General features: G+C 30.0%; 1 protein-coding gene across 4 annotated transcripts in view; it reads left to right on the plus strand.

Annotated features, from left to right (window-relative positions):
* The window catches only part of LOC126890486 (zinc finger protein 271-like), a 114806-nt gene that overhangs the window by 5025 nt on the left and 91279 nt on the right, over window positions 1–18502 (plus strand). For 2 of the 4 annotated variants that reach the window (XM_050659467.1, XM_050659470.1), the window contains exon 2: window positions 1355–1653. The exons of 1 other annotated variant lie outside the window; for it this stretch is intronic. In XM_050659467.1, coding sequence (XP_050515424.1) covers window positions 1533–1653 — 121 coding nt within the window. In that variant the 5' untranslated portion in view covers window positions 1355–1532. Of the gene's footprint in view, window positions 1–719; window positions 1275–1354; window positions 1654–18502 lie in introns of those variants that run through there. One more of the 4 variants, XM_050659469.1, reaches the window with a different exon arrangement.

Here is an 18502-nt window from a genome sequence, read left to right on the forward strand (position 1 = left end):
AAACAATTATCTCGGCTTCTGTTGGTTATAAATCTTCGTTTCGTCTTCAGCAACAATAATCTGTAAGTTAGAAACTCATAGGATATACAGGGCCGCTTCATCTCTAAATGTTTATAACGAAATTTGCCCCCTTATTTTCAAACCCAAAAATTAGAGGTTTAAAAATGTTTTACGCATTTATTTACATCAGAATATGAAAATATAACTCTTTAGAAGGAGATTGGATGTTTCACCAACTCTCTACGATTTTTTTTTTCAAAAAGTTATAGCCTTCGACATTTGACCTCTTGGGATAAACAATTTATAATATCTAAGCAACAAATTCGTTAATCTGGCTTTACAATTTTTTTTTAGTTTTGGAATTGAAAGATCTTCATTTTAAAGTTTTAAAAAATAAAAAAAATATTTGTACAATAAATAACGCAATTGTAAAATACGGCCATTTTGGACCTTTCGCAGGCTGTTTTGCAATATCCAATTAACGAAATTAAACTTACCATAGCTCAAATTGCAGGTTTTTTAATTTACTACAACTTTCTATTAAAAAGTTTTTCTCTAAAATCAATATCCTAAGCTACAAAATTAAAAATCGTTAAAAATTGCAAATTTAACAAATAAAAATCGCAATAAAAAAGCGCACAATATTTTTGGTTACATTTTAGTAGAAGTTATTCCTGGCATAGTCCTTTACAACACCTGATAGGTTTCAAAAATTCCTGAATTATATCACGTTTTTTCACCCACAGCCTAGGGTATAATCCAATAATACCAGGTCATATTATATACGGACTAAATTTACCTGTTAATAACGGCTAATATGTGTTGATAGATTTCAGTAGGTCAGTAATTGGAGTTAAAATCAGTAGGTCTACTGAAAAATCAGTAGACCTGGTAACCCTGCATGCGAGATGTCAGTTTCTTGTGTTATGGGAAATTTTGGACCACTCACGAGTCACAGATTTTCGATTTGACAGGTGGTATTCAGTATTCAGTGCCGTCAGTGGTATTAAAGATTCAAGTAGAATTTTAAATAAAAATTAATAAAAATAAATTATAATAAGTAAATACTGTGGGTGCTGGGTGTGGAAGGGAAATTGAAATGTTAGCTTAGAAACTAGAAACATTCACAGTTCGCATCACAGTACATTTGGGTACATACACTCAATATTGCAATTGCAGTTAAAATAATTAGTGTTTATGAGATTTAAAACATTCTGTAGAGTATTGAGTTCGCAATTTTAGTTTTCTAAACACGCTAAAAACCTACAAAATCGGTGAGTTTTGAACCCCTTTAAAACATTCGCCTTGAAACATGCCCCTTTATTTAGAAACATTAAATAATACATCATTGTAGGATCACCATCTTGGATTGCATATAAACAATGAACATTGTTTGCTGCTGGACTGGTACCTGGGAACCTGGGACCACTAGGTACCACGTACCACATGGATATAGAATTATTACCATTGAATCAATGCAGTAAATAACTTTGTATATTTTCAATATATTTATTCAGTTTCTATGTCAAGCTATGGAATTCAAAGTTGAAATTAAAGAAGAGTATGTTGAAAACAACCAGAGAGATATAAAAAGCCAGCTGTCCACATCCATAGATCTGCAAAACTTCAAAAATGAACTAGAAGATAATTCAGGTAAGGTTCTCTAAACTATCTAAATCTAAGAGAGTTATTATTCATATTCCAATGGGCCAAATAATGATAAGAATGGGAGAGAATAGGCTACCAAAAAGAGCACTGAATGCTAGAATGCAGGGAAAGAGACTGGTTGGAAAGCCAAGAGAGCGCTGGGAAGACACAGTAAACAGCTATGCACAAGCCCTTTTAGGAGTCCGTGTATGGAGAAGAGCAGCCATAGACAAACAAGGGTAGAGGCAAAAAATAAAGGAGGCCAAGGCTCAATTTGGGCTGTAGTGCCGTAGAAGAAGAAGTATTAAATTTATTATGAACCACACTGTCTGCACTGGTCTTCGTGTTATGGCTACCGCTTCCTTTAGTACATTAAATTTGGAAAATCCTCATTTGAGAAGAGTAGTATAAATGTCAAAAATCCTTTTTTATTGTGTCAACTAAAAACTATCAATAATTAATAAAAAATGATAAGAAAAACCCTTGGATGAGAAAAGTGTGACCCTTGTTCTTATCCCAAAATGTTTATTATGATTAATTTAACAAAAATTCAATTTGAAAAAAAAAGTTTAGTAATAATATATCTATTCTTAACAAAAAGGTCGGCCAGACTTAGATAACCTTAACTTAGATTACTATTTAGATAATTTAGATAAGATATATTATGTTTAATATGTTTTGTTTATATCATTTATATGTGTTTTGTTTGCATTATGTTTATATTATGTACTACTTACTTTGTTTCTGGCCGCATGGTCTTATCCTAAAGCCAATAAAAAAAAACTAAAAACTAAATTAAACTAACATAAGTGCTAATAACTCATAATGAGTTATTTGCATTACTTATACTCTTCAAGTTTAATCTTTTAATTTGGACTTGCAGGTTTTCCTGTAAAGTTTATATTTTTATTTATTTATTTATCATAAACATGGCATTTGACACATTTACATATATTTTGTATAAACCATAGTACATAGGTTCACAAACCCACATCTAGCTTATTTATATAGTCTACTGAATCTGGAGTCACCATTAGGAAATCCTCTGGCATGATATGATCTTGTGGGACACTGTTATGTGATGTGACAGATGGTTTGTGATTGTCCACAGTCACAGAGTGGGGACGTTGTTTACACCATTTGTACATTATGTAACCACATCTGCTGTGTAGGGTTCTGATTTGGTTTAGCAAAGTCCATGTGTTGCGTGGTAAATCAAATCCTGGTGGAGTTTGTGTGAAGCAGGGTAAGCTGCTATTTTGTTGTTCCATCCATTCTCAAGTCAATGTGGTAGTTAAGTTGAACTCATTTTCTACAGCAATATTTGGTAGCATCTATATCTTGATTGATTGGCAGGATCTCGTTATGAATTATCTTTCTGTATTCACTAGTGAGGGAGTGTCTCGGGCATCTACTTTGTGTATAATATGTGAGGCTGAAGAGCAGTATTCCGGAGTTGAGAAGACAAGGCCCAGGCAGATAATCGCAAGGTGAAAGCCAATGCTCCTCATGTTGTACCAGACAGCCTCTGGATTAGTGATGTAAAATTCCTGGGAATTTATTCTCGAGGGAATATTATATTTTGGGAATATTCCCAAAATCCATATCCTCCCGGGAATTTTTGGGAATTTATAATTTACACCGAAACTGATTTAAAAATAGTTATTTATTATATTAAAATTGTTGGATTCATATTTTAATATGATAAAAATTATGCAGAGAATCAAATAATAGGTGGCAGATAATAGAATGTACTTGGCCAAGATTTTGGTGGTCTGATATTGGAATCTGTTTATGCTGAATTTGCACCAGATTTGGTCAGGGTCAGATCAATTTCTTCATCTACCTCAATAGAGAGAGGTTTACTGGCATTCCTTGATGTCAGTTTAGAAGCAGTTCTAGTACTTGTAGTAACACTAAGAAGGCTTTTTAGGTCTGCAGGGCATTTCAAAGACTTCTTAATATTAGTCAAAGTTTTTAAAAATATTTTTAAAAGATATTTAATTAAAAACTTATTGGACCATTTTCCTGGTAACACCTACATGGCTTCTAAAAATTGCAAGCCAGATGGATGCTGAAACGAAGAAGACAAGAGGGAATTCTAAAACTTGCAATTCACGACCCCATCTGTTCAGAGTGGTAAATTCCAACAGAAAATAGACCTATGTTACTCAAAGGAGTAATACTAATATAAAATAAAAAAATAAATAAAAATGTATACCATTTTTATTCAGTTAAAATGTGAAGCCAAAACTGTCTTAATTTTTACTTAGTTCAGAGAGTGCAACCAGCACTATTATCAACGATTTCACCACTTTTAGTGGTTCTTCAGAGAATGCATAGGTTGCTATCTCTGTCCCAAATAGAAATTTTCGACTCTATTAGTCCACTCATTGCAACTGACAAGATGGTAGTAGGTGCGTAGCGGCATCTGCTAAATAAAAGACAAAGTTTTCATCCTAATAAAAATATTTAAAAATATTTTCAAAAAATATTTAATTGAAAACTTATTGAGCCATTTTCTTGGTAACACCTCCATGGCTTCTAAAAATTGCAAGCCAGATGGATGCTGAAGCGAAGAAGACAAGAGCACCTGAATAAAAATGGTATACATTTTTATTTTATAATAGTATTACTCCTTTGAGTAACATAGGTCAATTTTCCGTTAGAATTTACCACGCTGAACAGATGGGGTAGTGAATTGCAAGTTTTAGAATTCCCTCTTGTCTTCTTCGCTTCAGTATCCATCTAGCTTGCAATTTTTAGAAGCCATGAGGGTGTTACCAGGAAAATGGTCCAATAAGTTATCAATTAAATATCTTTTAAAAATATTTTTATTAGGATGAAAACTTTGACTTTTATTTAGCAGATGCCGCTACGCACCTACTACTATCTCGTCAGTTGCAATGCGTGGACTAATAGAGTCGAAAATTTCTACTTGGGACAGAGATAGCAACCTATGCATTCTCTGAAGAACCACTAAAAAGTGGTGAAATCGTCGATAAGAATGCTGGTTGCGCTCTCTGACCTAAGTAAAAATTAAGACAGTTTTGGCTTCGCATTGCAACTGAATAAAAATGGTATACATTTTTACTTCTTAACATGCTTTTCCATCTTATGCAGAACTTTTTATTAAGAATTTTTTTTTTCGTAAAATTAATAATAAAGGAGTTATCAGAATTAAAATAACTGAAAATAATTTTATTATATTTATTAAGCTCAACAGGCCGTGAAGGCCTAGGGCTGAAAGATTTAATTTTTCCTTACAATTACTATTACATATTTATATATAATGCTATATCCTATACTACTATAATATATACAATATTACATTTGTTTGTATAAAACACTTAATACTACACTTAACATTATAGTCTTTCCATACATTTCTTCACCACTTCCTTCCATTGTTTTCTGTCCAAAGCTTTTTCTTTCCAGTTTACAATATTACTTTGTTTTAAGTCTTCATATACGCTGTCCTTCCATCTCCTTCTTGGTCTTCCTATTCTTCTTTTTTGTATTGGCTTACGTAATAGAACCATTTTTGGCATTCTCGCCTTTCCCATTCTTTCTATGTGTCCTAAGTATCGGATTCTCTGTGCTTTGATTGCCGTCGTTATTTTTGGTTCATTATATAGTTCTTCAAGTTCCTTATTATTTCTTCTTCTCCATTGACCGTCTATTTTCACGCCTCCATATATTGCTCGTTGTATTTTCCTCTCCCATCTTTCTAAAAGGTCTATTTCTGATTTTTTAAGCACCCATGTTTCACATGCATATGTAGCTGTAGGTCTGATAACTGTTTTGTAGATTCTTATTTTTGTTTTTCTTGACACATCTTTGGATTTCATTAATGGACGCAATGCTCCATACTTTTTGTTTGCTTTTGCTATTCTTGCTTTTATTTCCCCTTCCCCATGTCCCTTTTCATCTACTTTTACACCCAGGTATGTAAATTCTGAAACTCTTTTAAATGCGCATACATTTTCTCCTTCTATCTCCAATGTGAAATTGTCTTCATTTTCTTTATCTGTTTCTCCCATTATCATGTATTTTGTCTTTTCCTTATTTATGAGAAGACCAAAAGGTTTGGCTTGTTTTATTATATTGCTCATTAATTTTGTTAGCTCTTTCTTACTTGTCGATAATAATGTTAGATCATCTGCGAATGCAATACATTGGTGGCCATTTTTAAAAATCGTTTCCTGTGTGCTTATTTTACTTTTCCTGATTATTCCTTCCAGTATTACATTAAAAAGAGTCGTTGATAGTGGGTCTCCTTGTCTTAATCCTTCCTTTGTTTCAAAATTATTTGATTTATGTCCCTTCCATGCTATTTCGTTTGTGGAGTTATCCATAGTCATCTTTACCATCCTGACGATTTTACTTGGTATGCCCATTTCTTTCATTAGTGCGTACATCTGTTGCCGCTTTACCGTATCATAGGCCTGTTTAAAGTCGACGAACAGGACGTATACTGCTATTTTATGTTCGTAGCACGTAGTTTGGATTTCTTTTAACGCAAATATTTGGTCTGTCGTCGACCTATTACTTCTGAATCCTGCCTGATATTCGCCCAATATCTTTTCCGTGTATTGATTCAGCTTTTTTCTTAAGATGTTTGTCAATATTTTGTACACGACTTCTAGCAACGCGATACCTCTATAATTTTCACATCTCATTTTATCACCTTTTTTATGTATGGGGCATATCCTTGCCCTGGTCCATTCTCCTGGCATTCTTTCTGTTTCCCATATACTTTTTATCAGGCTATGTATCTCCTTGTGTAGTCTTTTTCCTCCTGCCTTTATCATTTCCGCCGATATTTCCGTTATTCCTGGGCTTTTATTGTTTTTTAGCCCTCTTATTTCATTTTCTATTTCTTCCCTCGTAGGTGTTTCTATTACTATATGGTCATCTTCAATTTCCTGGATTGTTCCCCTTTCTTCTTCGTTTTTGTTTAAAAGTTGTGTAAAATAAGTTTGCCAATTTCTCATTATTTCCCCGGGTTCATTTATTAATATTCCTTCCTCATTTTTCATATATGGGTTATGTTTCTGATATCCCCTTTCCATTTTTCTTGTTTCCTGGTAAAAGGATCTTATTTCCTTTTTTTGGAATTTTTCCTCTATCACTTTGAGTTTTTCTTCGTTGTATTTTCTTTTTTTATTTCTGCATGTTCTCTTCATAATTCTCTTCAATTCTCTATATTCTTGTGTGCTAATGTCACTATTATTTCTTAAGTTTTTTATTCTTATTTTTCTAATTTCTTCTGCTATTTTTTGACATTCCTCATCATACCATTCTTTTGCTTTTTGTTTTCTATTACCTTTAATTAATATTTCTTTACTGGTGTTTAAAACTGCTTCTTTTATGCTTTCCCACTTTTCTTCCGGGTCTAGTGTTTCTGGTTCTTCGTTTAGTCTGCTGGTTATTTGTTGTTCGTACTTCTTCTGTGTCATATTATCTTTTAGTATTGCTGTGTTGAATTGTTTTTTGATTTCTTTGTCCCTTTGATTGTCTTTCTTTATATTAGCATTTATTCTATAGGCTGCTCTTACCAAAAAGTGATCTGAGTCACATTCCGCTCCTCTCATACTTTTTATATTTATTATATTATGGGCGTGCTTCTTCTCTATTAATATGTGGTCTATTTGATTTATTGTCCTTTTGTCAGGGGAAATCCACGTTCCTTTATGTATATCTTTTCTGCGTTGGTATGTGCTTTTTATTACCATTTGTCTTTCTGTGGCAAAACCTATAATTCGTTGACCATTATCATTTGATACATCGTGTTTACTGTATTTTCCTGTTATATTTTCATATATATCCTCTTTTCCCACTTTAGCATTGCAGTCTCCCATTACTATTTTGATATCAAATGCTGGTAATCTGTCATATTCTCTCTCTAGTTGCTCATAGTATGCATCTTTGTCTTCTTCGGTGGCGTCTTCTATTGGTGCATGTACATTTATTATGCTTATGTTTCGTTGATTCCCTTTTAACCTGATTGTGCACATTCTATCTGATATCGGCTTGAAATTCATCACTCTGGTTTTCCATCTTTTCTGTATGATAAAGCCTGTTCCTAGCAATCTGTTTTTCCCCCCACTTTTAAAAAATACTATATCATCTATTTCTACTATTTCTGTGTCTAATTGTTTTGTTTCTTGTAAAGCTAATATATCTATTTCATATCTTTTTGTTTCTCTAATTAATTCTTTAAGTTTTCCCGTTTCATAAGTGCCTCTTACGTTCCATGTTCCCAAATTAGTTTTCATTTTCTTGTTTTTAATCCCAATCGTCTCCTTGTCCATTGCCGTTGTTGCTACCGTTTCATTTACGTCGTTTAGTTTTTTTGGTTTCTGTTTTGGTTTTCTATTTTTAAGAGTTGTTGCTGATGTTTATTCCATGTCCATACCTCCTCATTTATTTTTATTTTTTGAAATCCTACCTTGACGTTTTTTCCTTCCAATTTAGCCTCTTTTGCCTTCGTTCTGATTTTACCCTGTATCATCCGTTCATTTTTGTCCATGTCGTCATTAATATATATTTCTTTTCCCTTTATGTCTCTCAATTTGCCTTTATTTTTCATAATTTCTTCTTTGTCCGTTGCATTTTCGAGCTCAATCAAGCAGGATTTACTTCCAATTTTTCTTGCGCTTTTTATTTTTGTCTCAACTTTTAGTGCATTGCATAAAAAATCTTGGACGTTATCTTTTGTTATGTTTTGATCGTAGGTATCCATATCTACTCCCTGCAGTATTATATTATTTCGTCTTTTGTCCTTTTCCATTCTGTCTATTTTATTTTCCAATTCTTCCACTTTTTGTTGGGTTTCTCTGTTTTCCTGTTTCAGCTTTTCATTTTCTTGTCTGAGTTCCTTCATTTCCGCTCTGTACTCTTTTTGTTCTTCTCTTAGTTCCCTTATTTCCATTGTGATAATATTTAGGCTCTCCAATATTTTTTCTAGTTGCCTATCATTCCCAGGCGACCGATGTACTTTTTTACTTCTGCTATCGTCTGCCTCATCTTCCGATTCATCTCCTCTTTTTCTTGTCTTTTCGTCCACACTATACTCGTTCTCAGCCATTTTGTACGTAGCGTTAACTGGGCACACCCGTTTCAACCACGCGGAGGTATGCCCAATTATCCACGCACCAAAATTGCTTTTGTTTTTCGGCAGGTGTTTCTATTTTTTTTAAATCCGGCAACACCGCTTGAAATTTGACCAGCGTTCGCCAGTGTTTATAAGCTTATCTGTTAGCTGTTAACCTCACTTTTATTTGTCCGTTTAGTATTTTATACTATTTTTTACCGTTTTTACTTATATTATTCTTGCATTAGGTAGGGCACAGTTTATACCTTTCCTTTTTCACTCACTCAGCATTCAATGTTCGCTGCACCACGCGAAAATAATTTTAGTTATCCATAATTTTTCAAAATAATTTTTTTTTTCAATTAGTAGGATATAATTGCATATAGTTTTTAATTCCAAACAACTTTTCATAATAGCAATTTTCAATATTGTGAAAAATAAAGCTACTTTACTCTTGAGTGAAAATCAAACTTTTTGAGATACCTCGTATAATATTCATAAAACTTGATAATTGATGGTTGAATCTTAGGTTTTGGACCATGCAGAGCTTTTATGAAGAATAACTTTTTTTCGTAAAATTAATAATAAAAAAGTTTTCCATATGGATACAACTTACAGGGACATACTGTATATATATATGTATATATATATATATATATATATATATATATATATATATATATAATTGTTAATATGTAATGACTGTTGGAATTGTAATAAAAATTTTTTTGGGGAATGCAGTCAATAAATTTTTGGGCTATTCAGTGAAACACTTTGAACTTATTAGTCGAGCTTTCGAAAATTTTATTTTCTTTATCAAGACTATCTACAAATAAAAATGTTTAAATTTAGATAAAACTCAAAAATAAAACTTAACTTACTGCTCGTGGTTACAAATTAATAATTATACAACTTATATAAAAACATGAAAATTTCTTAAAAGTAATATGTAAACGTAAAAGTTTTGATAGTATGTCAATTCGACATCACTCAAAAAAATGTCGTTGGACTACTATAATAATTCGATGGGTTGGGAAAGAAATTAATGACATAATTTGTTGTAATTTATGATAGAAGAAATAAAAAAAATATATTTTAGGTAGAATTATTAGTAATATTTCAAAAAATTTTAATAAGACAAAATGTTATTATAAATGATACTTAATTTATCAATGTCAGATCTCTTATTAATGCAATTTGATTTTTTTATCCAAACCATTTCTTTAAATTCTCTTTTGCGTAAATTAATTTCCCTTTCTAAAATTGTGGTTTCTTGAAACATGAAAACATGATCATCATTAATCACACGTTCTGCCAAGGCACAAGATGGGACATTTCTCTTAATATCACTTTTGTGTGAAGTTAATCTAAGGGATAAATTCCGTGAGGTTTGACCAACGTAACATTTAGTTTTATCTAAATTTAAACATATATATATATATATATATATATATATATATATATATATATATATATATATATATATATATATTAATTTTTGGTAAATTTATTATCTATTTGTTCAGATGCCAACACTATAAACATCATGTACATTTAACCCATTAGTTCCCAACGTTGCGAATACGTAACATTTTTACTTGAATTTTTTTTTAATGTATCACTACTTGGAATAACATTTATTGCTATATTTTATTAAGAATAAAACATAAAGTACAAATCTAATAAAATATTTTGAAATATTTAAAACAGTATATACAGGGTGCGCCAAACCTCTGGTTTTCTTTGATTACAGCTAAATTGTGGGATATACAAAAAAATGTTTTTAACAAAATTAATGTATATCAAAGCCGTCTATAATATAAAATTATTTTCGATTATACAGGGTGAGTCAGAACGACGCACAGTGGTCCAAAAACCTGAAAAGATGGCCAAAATATGAAAGCGTTTTTTGATTTGTATGAAATTAGGCATCCAGGAGTTTTTGAGGTCGCTAATTACGAGTCCGAACTCTGATTTGCAAAAAACAAAATGGCGGATGTAATATGGCGGGTTTATGTATTTTAAATGTATGTAATACCGTCGAAATTTGATATCCGGGGTTTTTGTGGTTGCTGATTACGAATCCGAAATCGAAATTTCAAAGAACAAAATGGCGAATGCAATCCGCTAATTTTTTATTCCAACGTTAAATTCGATTATTAATTATATGAAAGTCAAAACTAATTTTTACTTTATTTTTCAACAATACTGTACCTGACCCTTTTATCTACGATTTTACGATACCATACTGAAATAACTAAAGATCTACAGTCATAACAACTACTTGAATGTTGCGGCATGATCTGTTTAACCTGCGTTGTTAACAATTCATATTGAAACACAGCACAGAACGCTTGTACAAAAAATTCTAGCAGAACCAAAGGGGCAGATAGTGGTAGCTAATTTTTTTGAATCTTAAAGAGAGAAATATAAGCTAAAAGATGATTGTAGTAACGTCTTGGAATTCGATGGAATACATAACTATTTGCCTATCTGAAAATTTAATTTTTTCAAAATATATACTTTCTTATTACTTAACTTCAACTTAAAATCTACTAAATATAACACATATACAAATATTTTGATATTATCGGCTTTTATTAAACATGGCTCCACGAATATCCTCCATTTTGCAGAATTGAATTTGCACACTTCGTTTTCGAGATACACGCACAAGACTGCGTATAAAATATTCTTTATTCTTAACTGCGCTTTTGTTCTGTACGAATGTCAACTTTGAACTGAACTGGAAATTCAGATATAGGAGATATAGATCTAGGGTTGCCAACACTGAATGGGGAATTTAATTCTCTTTTAGAAAATGTAATAATATTGTCGAAACGTTAATTTTTTTTTGACTTTTGGCCAGCTTTTCGGGTTTTTGGACCACTGTGCGACGGTACGAACCAAAGTTGTATTTTTTTAAACGGAACATATTATATTAAATCATTTTTGAATATATTTTTTTAAAATATTAATAATTTATATAAGGTATTATAGGCCTAAAGTTAATAATTATTTTCGAAATATTTACACTTTTATTGAGAAAAATGGTAATATTCAAAGGGCTGTGAACTAGGCTTTCAAGATAATAAAAATTTAAATGACATGTCAAAGCTTTTTTAGTATACTGTTATTTTTAAATAAATTAACATATTTGACATATAACCATAAAATATACACTGTGATCACTATTTGCAAATACAAAATTTTCTCATTTTTTTTTAAATAGGACACCCTGTATATTATTAATGCCTTTTGTAGTAAATATTACAGCCTTTCTTTTGGCATAAGGTTGTATGTACCTAGCATGTTTCTTTTTGTAGATATTTTAAAAAAACTATAGATTTTACGTTTTTGCGGATTTTTTATTAAAAAATTTTTTTTCAAAAAAAATAATTATAATCTGGTTTTAGAAATATACATTAAAATATCAAATATTAAAATAAAAACGTAATTAAAGATTAAAATTAATCGTATACTAGTACAATTCAATTGAATTTAATAACTTAAAATTATTTTACAAAAAATATTTTACCATACTAATGAATGCATAAATTAGTTACTAAATTAAATAAACAACCAAATTTGATATCTACCCAAATATAAGTGGGTGAAAAATAGGTCGATTTCAGGATATAATTCAGGAATTTTTGAAACCTATCAGGTGTTGTAAAGGACGATGCCAGGAATAACTTATACTAAAATGTAACCAAAAATTTTGTGCGGTTTTTTATTTATGACGATTTTCATTTGTTAAATTTGCAATTTTTAAAGATTTTTAATTTTGCAGCTTAGGATATTCATTTTAGAGAAAAACTTTTAAATAGAAAATTGTAGTAAATTAAAAAACCTACAATTTAAGCCATGGCAAGTTTACTTTCGTTAATACGTTATTGCAAAAGAGCCTGCGAAAGGTCCAAAATGGCCGTTTTTGCAATTGCCTTATTTATTGTAAAAATAACTTTTATGTATTTTTTAACGCTTTAAAATGAAGATCTTTCAATACTAAACATAAAAAAATTTGTAGTGCCCGATTGGTGAACTTGTTGCTTAGATATTATAATTTGTTTATCCCAAGAGGTCAAATGTCCAAGGCTTTTTGAAAAAAAATCGTACAGAGTTAATCCAAGATTCACTCTCCTTCTAAAGACTTATATTTTTATATTCTGATGTAAATAAATGCGTATAACATTTTTCAACCTCTAATTTGGGGTTTGAAAATAAGGGGGCAAATTTCGTTATAAACATTTACAACTGAAGCAGCCCCTGAGTCATCCTATGAGTTTCTAACTTGCACGTTATTGTTGCTGAAGACAAAATAAAGATTAAAAACCAAATAAAAATTTTCTACGACCAACTGAAGTCGAGATAATTGTTTTTGTTTTCTTAAATCGTAGTGACTTTATTTATAACAATTAAGAAATTATTTCACCGTCATTGACTAAAGAAAGACTTATATTATCTTAAAATAAAAATTATTTTAATTGAAAATTAGATTTAATTATTATAAATGATTTTTAAAGCGTAGTGGAGATTTATTTTTCGTTACGACTGTGATTTATTGTTTCGGTTGCCCTTAGCAACGGCTAGCAACTTATAATACATACATTGAATCACGGTTTTTGCTTTAAATTTTAAAGCACCGCCTGGATTGACATGAAATTTGGCACACACATAGATAACATGTTACAGAATAAAAATGATATTGGGCGTATGTGTGCTTTTGTCCTGGAGGTGAGTTTCACCCCTTGTAAGGGGTGAAAAAATATATGTTCAAAATAAGTTTGGAAGTGAATAAAACGTCTAATTCTAAGCACCTTTTGTTCTATAGCATTTTTTCATCAACTTAATACCTTTCGAGTTATTTTCGAGTAAATACCTTCATTTTTCAACAACAAAAAGACACGGTTTTAGACGGTTTTTGACAAATAACTCAAAAATTAAGTATTTTATTGAAAAAAGAGTTTTAACAAAAATATAGCAAATTGAAAATTGAAAAATATGATGTATGCATCATTTGCATATGCAAATCTCTAGACCCAGTAGAAACAAAGTTCTAGCTAATGAAAAATAGGTTCATATCCGTCAAATTTCAAAGTGAATTATTTCAACGTGAAATAACGAAAAAATCATGCACTTTTTGGAGAGAAATCATTACAACTTTTTTAAAGTGTTAAAAAAATATGTATATCTGTTTTTTTAAAAAGTTTATAGCATCAAAAGTAAGCAAGTTACGCTGAAAATAAAGTTGATCTCTTTTTTTTGGCCAAAAAACTCGGGAAAGTCGCCACCTAATTAGCATCAAAAATGAAATTAATCCATTTTACTTCAATGTTGTTTTACTCGTGTATGTGTCGTTTATGTCTGTAAGTTTCATCGGTTCTAAGTGCTTATTTTTGAAGGGGCTGTAGTTAAGAGGACTTGAACTAGTCAATAATCACGAGTGTATGCAAATTTAGAACAGCCATATCTTAACAAATTTTTGCCTTCCAAAAAAAGCAAAAAATACAAAATATTCATAACAGCAAAAACTACATTTTTTTACTCTTTGTGATTTTTGGTTACAGTAATAAATTTTAAGTTATTTAAAAAAAACATTTTTTTCAAAATTAAAAATTAAAACAGATTTACTTTAAAACCAATTTTTTTTAATAAGCCCTTTGAACCGATGATACTTACAGATCATATAAATAATACATGAGCAAAGTAACTTGTGAAGCGGTAATGATTAATTTGATTTAAGATGGTAATTAGGGGGTGACTTTCCCGAGTTTTTTTACCAAAAAAATCAGAGATCAACTTTATTTTTAGCGTAACTTATTTTCGATGCTATAAACTTTTTTTAAAAACAGATATACATATTTTTTAAACACTTTAAAAAAGTTGTAATGATTTTTCTCCAAAAAGTGCATGATTTTTGGTTATGTCACGTTGAAATAATTCACTTTGAAATTTGACGGATATAAACCTATTTTTCATTAGCTAAAACTTCGTTTCTACTGGGTCTAGAGATTTCATGCATACATCATTTTTTTCAATTTTTAATTTGCTATATTTTTGTTATAACTCTTTTTTTCAATAAAATACTTACTTTTTGAGTTATTTCTCAAAAACCGTCTAAAAACGTGTCTTTTTGTTGTTGAAAAATGAAGGTATTTACTCGAAAATAACTCGAAAGGTATTAACTTGATAAAAAAATGCTGTAGAACAAAAGGTGCTTAGAATTAGACGTTTTATCCACTTCCAAACTTATTTTGAACATATATGTTTTCACCCCTTACAAGGGGTGAAACTCACCCCCAGGACAAAAGCACACAGAGGCCCAATATCATTTTTATTCTTTAACATGTTATCTGTGTTTGCCAAATTTCATGTCAATCCAAACGGTGCTTTAAAATTTAAAGCAAAAATCGTGATTCAATGTATTATAAGTTGCTAGCCGTTGCTAAGGTCAACCGACACAATAAATCACAGTCGCAACGAAAAATAAATCTCCACTACACTTTAAAAATCATTTTTAATAATTAAATCTAATTTTCGGTTAAAATAATTTTTATTTTAAGATAATATAAGTCTTTCTTTAGTCAATGACTGTGAAATAATTTCGTAATTGTTATAAATAAAGTCAATACGATTTAAGAAAACAAAAACAATTATCTCGGCTTCAGTTGGTCGTAGAAAATTTTGATTTGGTTTTGAATCTTTATTTTGTCTTCAGCAACAATAACCTGCAAGTTAGAAACTCATAGGATGTACAGGGGCGGCTTCAGTTCTAAATGTTTATAACGAAATTTGCCCCCTTATTTTCAAACCCGAAATAAGAGGTTAAAAAATGTTATACGCATTTATTTACATCAGAATATAAAAATATAAGTCTTTAGAAGGAGAGTGGATCTTGGATTAACTCTACGATTTTTTTTCAAAAAGTTATAGCCTTGGACATTTGACCTCTTGGGATAAACAAATTATAATATCTAATATCACTACAATTTTTTTATGTTTAGTATTGAAAGATCTTCATTTTAAAGCGTTAAAAAATACATAAAAGTTATTTTTACAATAAATAAGGCAATTGCAAAAAACGGCCATTTTGGACCTTTTGCAGGCTCTTTTGCAATAACGTATTAACGAAATTAAACTTGCCATGGCTCAAATTGTAGGTTTTTTAATATACTACAATTTTCTATTTAAAAGTTTTTCTCTAAAATGAATATACTAAGCTGCAAAATTAAAAATCTTTAAAATTGCAAATTTAACAAATGAAAATCGTCATAAATAAAAACCGCACAAAATTTTTGGTTACATTTTAGTATAAGTTATTCCTGGAATCGTCCTTTACAACACATGATAGGTTTCAAAAATTCCTGAATTATATCACGTTTTTTCACCCACAGCCTGGGGCAATAGTAATTTTTCTACCACAGCAACTTTCCTGTACCAAATTAATTGATAGTTATATTGTATTTACGAGTAAGATCAGTTAAACTTTTAATTTACCTTTTAAATTTACTTACATCTTGAAAACATAATTATTATAAAGTATGCTTTGAAATAAATGAATGTTAAATGTATCTGGTGTCACAAAAGCTGGTAATACTTTTGTAGTTGAAATTTTTGTAACAATTTTTTATATTTTACATTTTAATTTTTCAACCGAACAATTGGTGGATATGACATTTGTTTTGGGCGAAACCATTAGAAATTATTACCAGCTTTTGTGATACGACTATACTTCGTCTAATTTACTTACCGTTGCACGTCATCCGCGTCATAGCCTGTGATGTCACATGATACTATAACACGAAAAATTTGGCGGTAGGTGTGTTCTTTTTAGAATCATTTTGCCTAGTATACTGGAATTACAGCCACTAGACATATTTTATTATATACGCGTAGAAATAATATTTGAAGATTTCTATTAATGTTAACCTAAAGAAATACACAATGTTCCATTTAATTTGTATAAATGGATTATAAAGCGTTTTTATGAAACACTTTTGCTTGGAACACACTGTAACTGTAATCGAACGCAGGTGACATTTTAGAATAAATTGGTTAATTTGGCAGTTGCGGTGATGACACTTCATATTTGTTTATATTCTTTACTACAAGTATTTGTTTTAATATATTTACTGTTTTTATTACTTACTTTAACGTAAGATTATAACTTAATTATTGTTCTCTATTTCTAAAGTTTTTATTTATTTACATTGAATATTAATTTGTTTTGTTGTATAATCCACGTTTACAATAATTATGTGAGCTATTTAATTTAAAATGGATTCAGAATTTTTTTATACTTTGGCAACTTAGATCTCTGGCGTAGATAATGACGTGCAATGGTAAGTAAATTAGACGGACTGTACATAGATACTATTTACTTCATAATATACTTTTATAACGTTCATTTGTTTCAAAGCATACTTTATACGTTCTCAAGATGTAAGTAAATTAAAAAGTTATTAACTGATCTTACTCGTAAATACAATTTAACTAACAAAATTGGGTACAATAAAGTTACTAGGGTAGAAAAATTTCTAGGATAGATTTTAAAATTGGTTGTTTAATTTAATAATTAATTTATCAATACTAATTATTTATTAGTATGGTAAAATATTGTTTGTAACATAATTTTAAAGTTATCAAATTCAATTAAGTTGCACTTGCATACGTTTTATTTTAATCTTTAATTACGTTTTTATTTTCATCTTTGATATTTTAGTGTATGTTTCTAAAATCAGAATATGTTTTTTTTTCTGCAAAAAAAATTTAATTAAAATTATCAGTAGAAATTGCACAAGAGCTCTGAAATTATTGAATTTTTCCCGAGTGACACTTTGACAGTTTTAATTTCACGAGCCGAAGGCGAGTGAAATTATGTCAAAGTGTCACGAGACCAAAAATTCTATATTAATTTCAGAGGTCGAATGCAATTTGTTGCGATTATTTCACGAATAAAACTGTTCAAAACCAAAATTTTATTGTAATTTATTTATGTAAGTACCATTAAACACACAGTTTTTATAAATATTTGACGATTGAAAGTCATCACTTTTATAATTTTTAAAACATTAATTGTCATTAATGTCACTGAATGTATTTTTTCGTAGCAACGAAGGGCATCTGACGTAATATACATAACGACGGGAGATTATCAAAAATTATCGATTTAATTAAGATGTCTGTAGCTTTCTATTGGTCAGAATCTCCTATGAATGAAATAATCGCGGATATAAAATATCCGCGAAACGTAAAATCTATAGTTCTTTTTAAATATTTACAAAACCAAACATGCTATTCTTTTTCTCATGATCATCTTTCAGTGCGTCACAGTTTTTCGATTTCTTTCTAACACATTAAATTGTATGTGACAGAAAAAAGGCACGTCCGTAATTACAGACATTTACAATATTTATTCTAGTTATTCTAGTTGTCGATAGATGGCGCCATAATAAAAAAAATATTTTTTTTAATTAGATAATAATATTACAAATATAATCTGTATAATTTATAAGACTATACAAATCAAAGAAAATACCATTTTATAAATGCAAGAAACACATTTGATTTGTTTGTATTCCAAATTGAAAATAAAATGTGACAACTGTCAGATTTAACTAAAATGTCATGTTAGAATAAATGTCATAAATGTGTATTATCACGGACTTACCCTTTTTCCTATCATTTGTTACGCACTGAAAAATGCTCATGAAAAGGACAATATGTACATACAACCTTATACCAAAAGAAAGG

The sequence above is a fragment of the Diabrotica virgifera genome, chromosome 8 (assembly GCF_917563875.1).
Source record: "Diabrotica virgifera virgifera chromosome 8, PGI_DIABVI_V3a".
Classification (NCBI taxonomy): Eukaryota; Metazoa; Arthropoda; class Insecta; order Coleoptera; family Chrysomelidae; genus Diabrotica; species Diabrotica virgifera.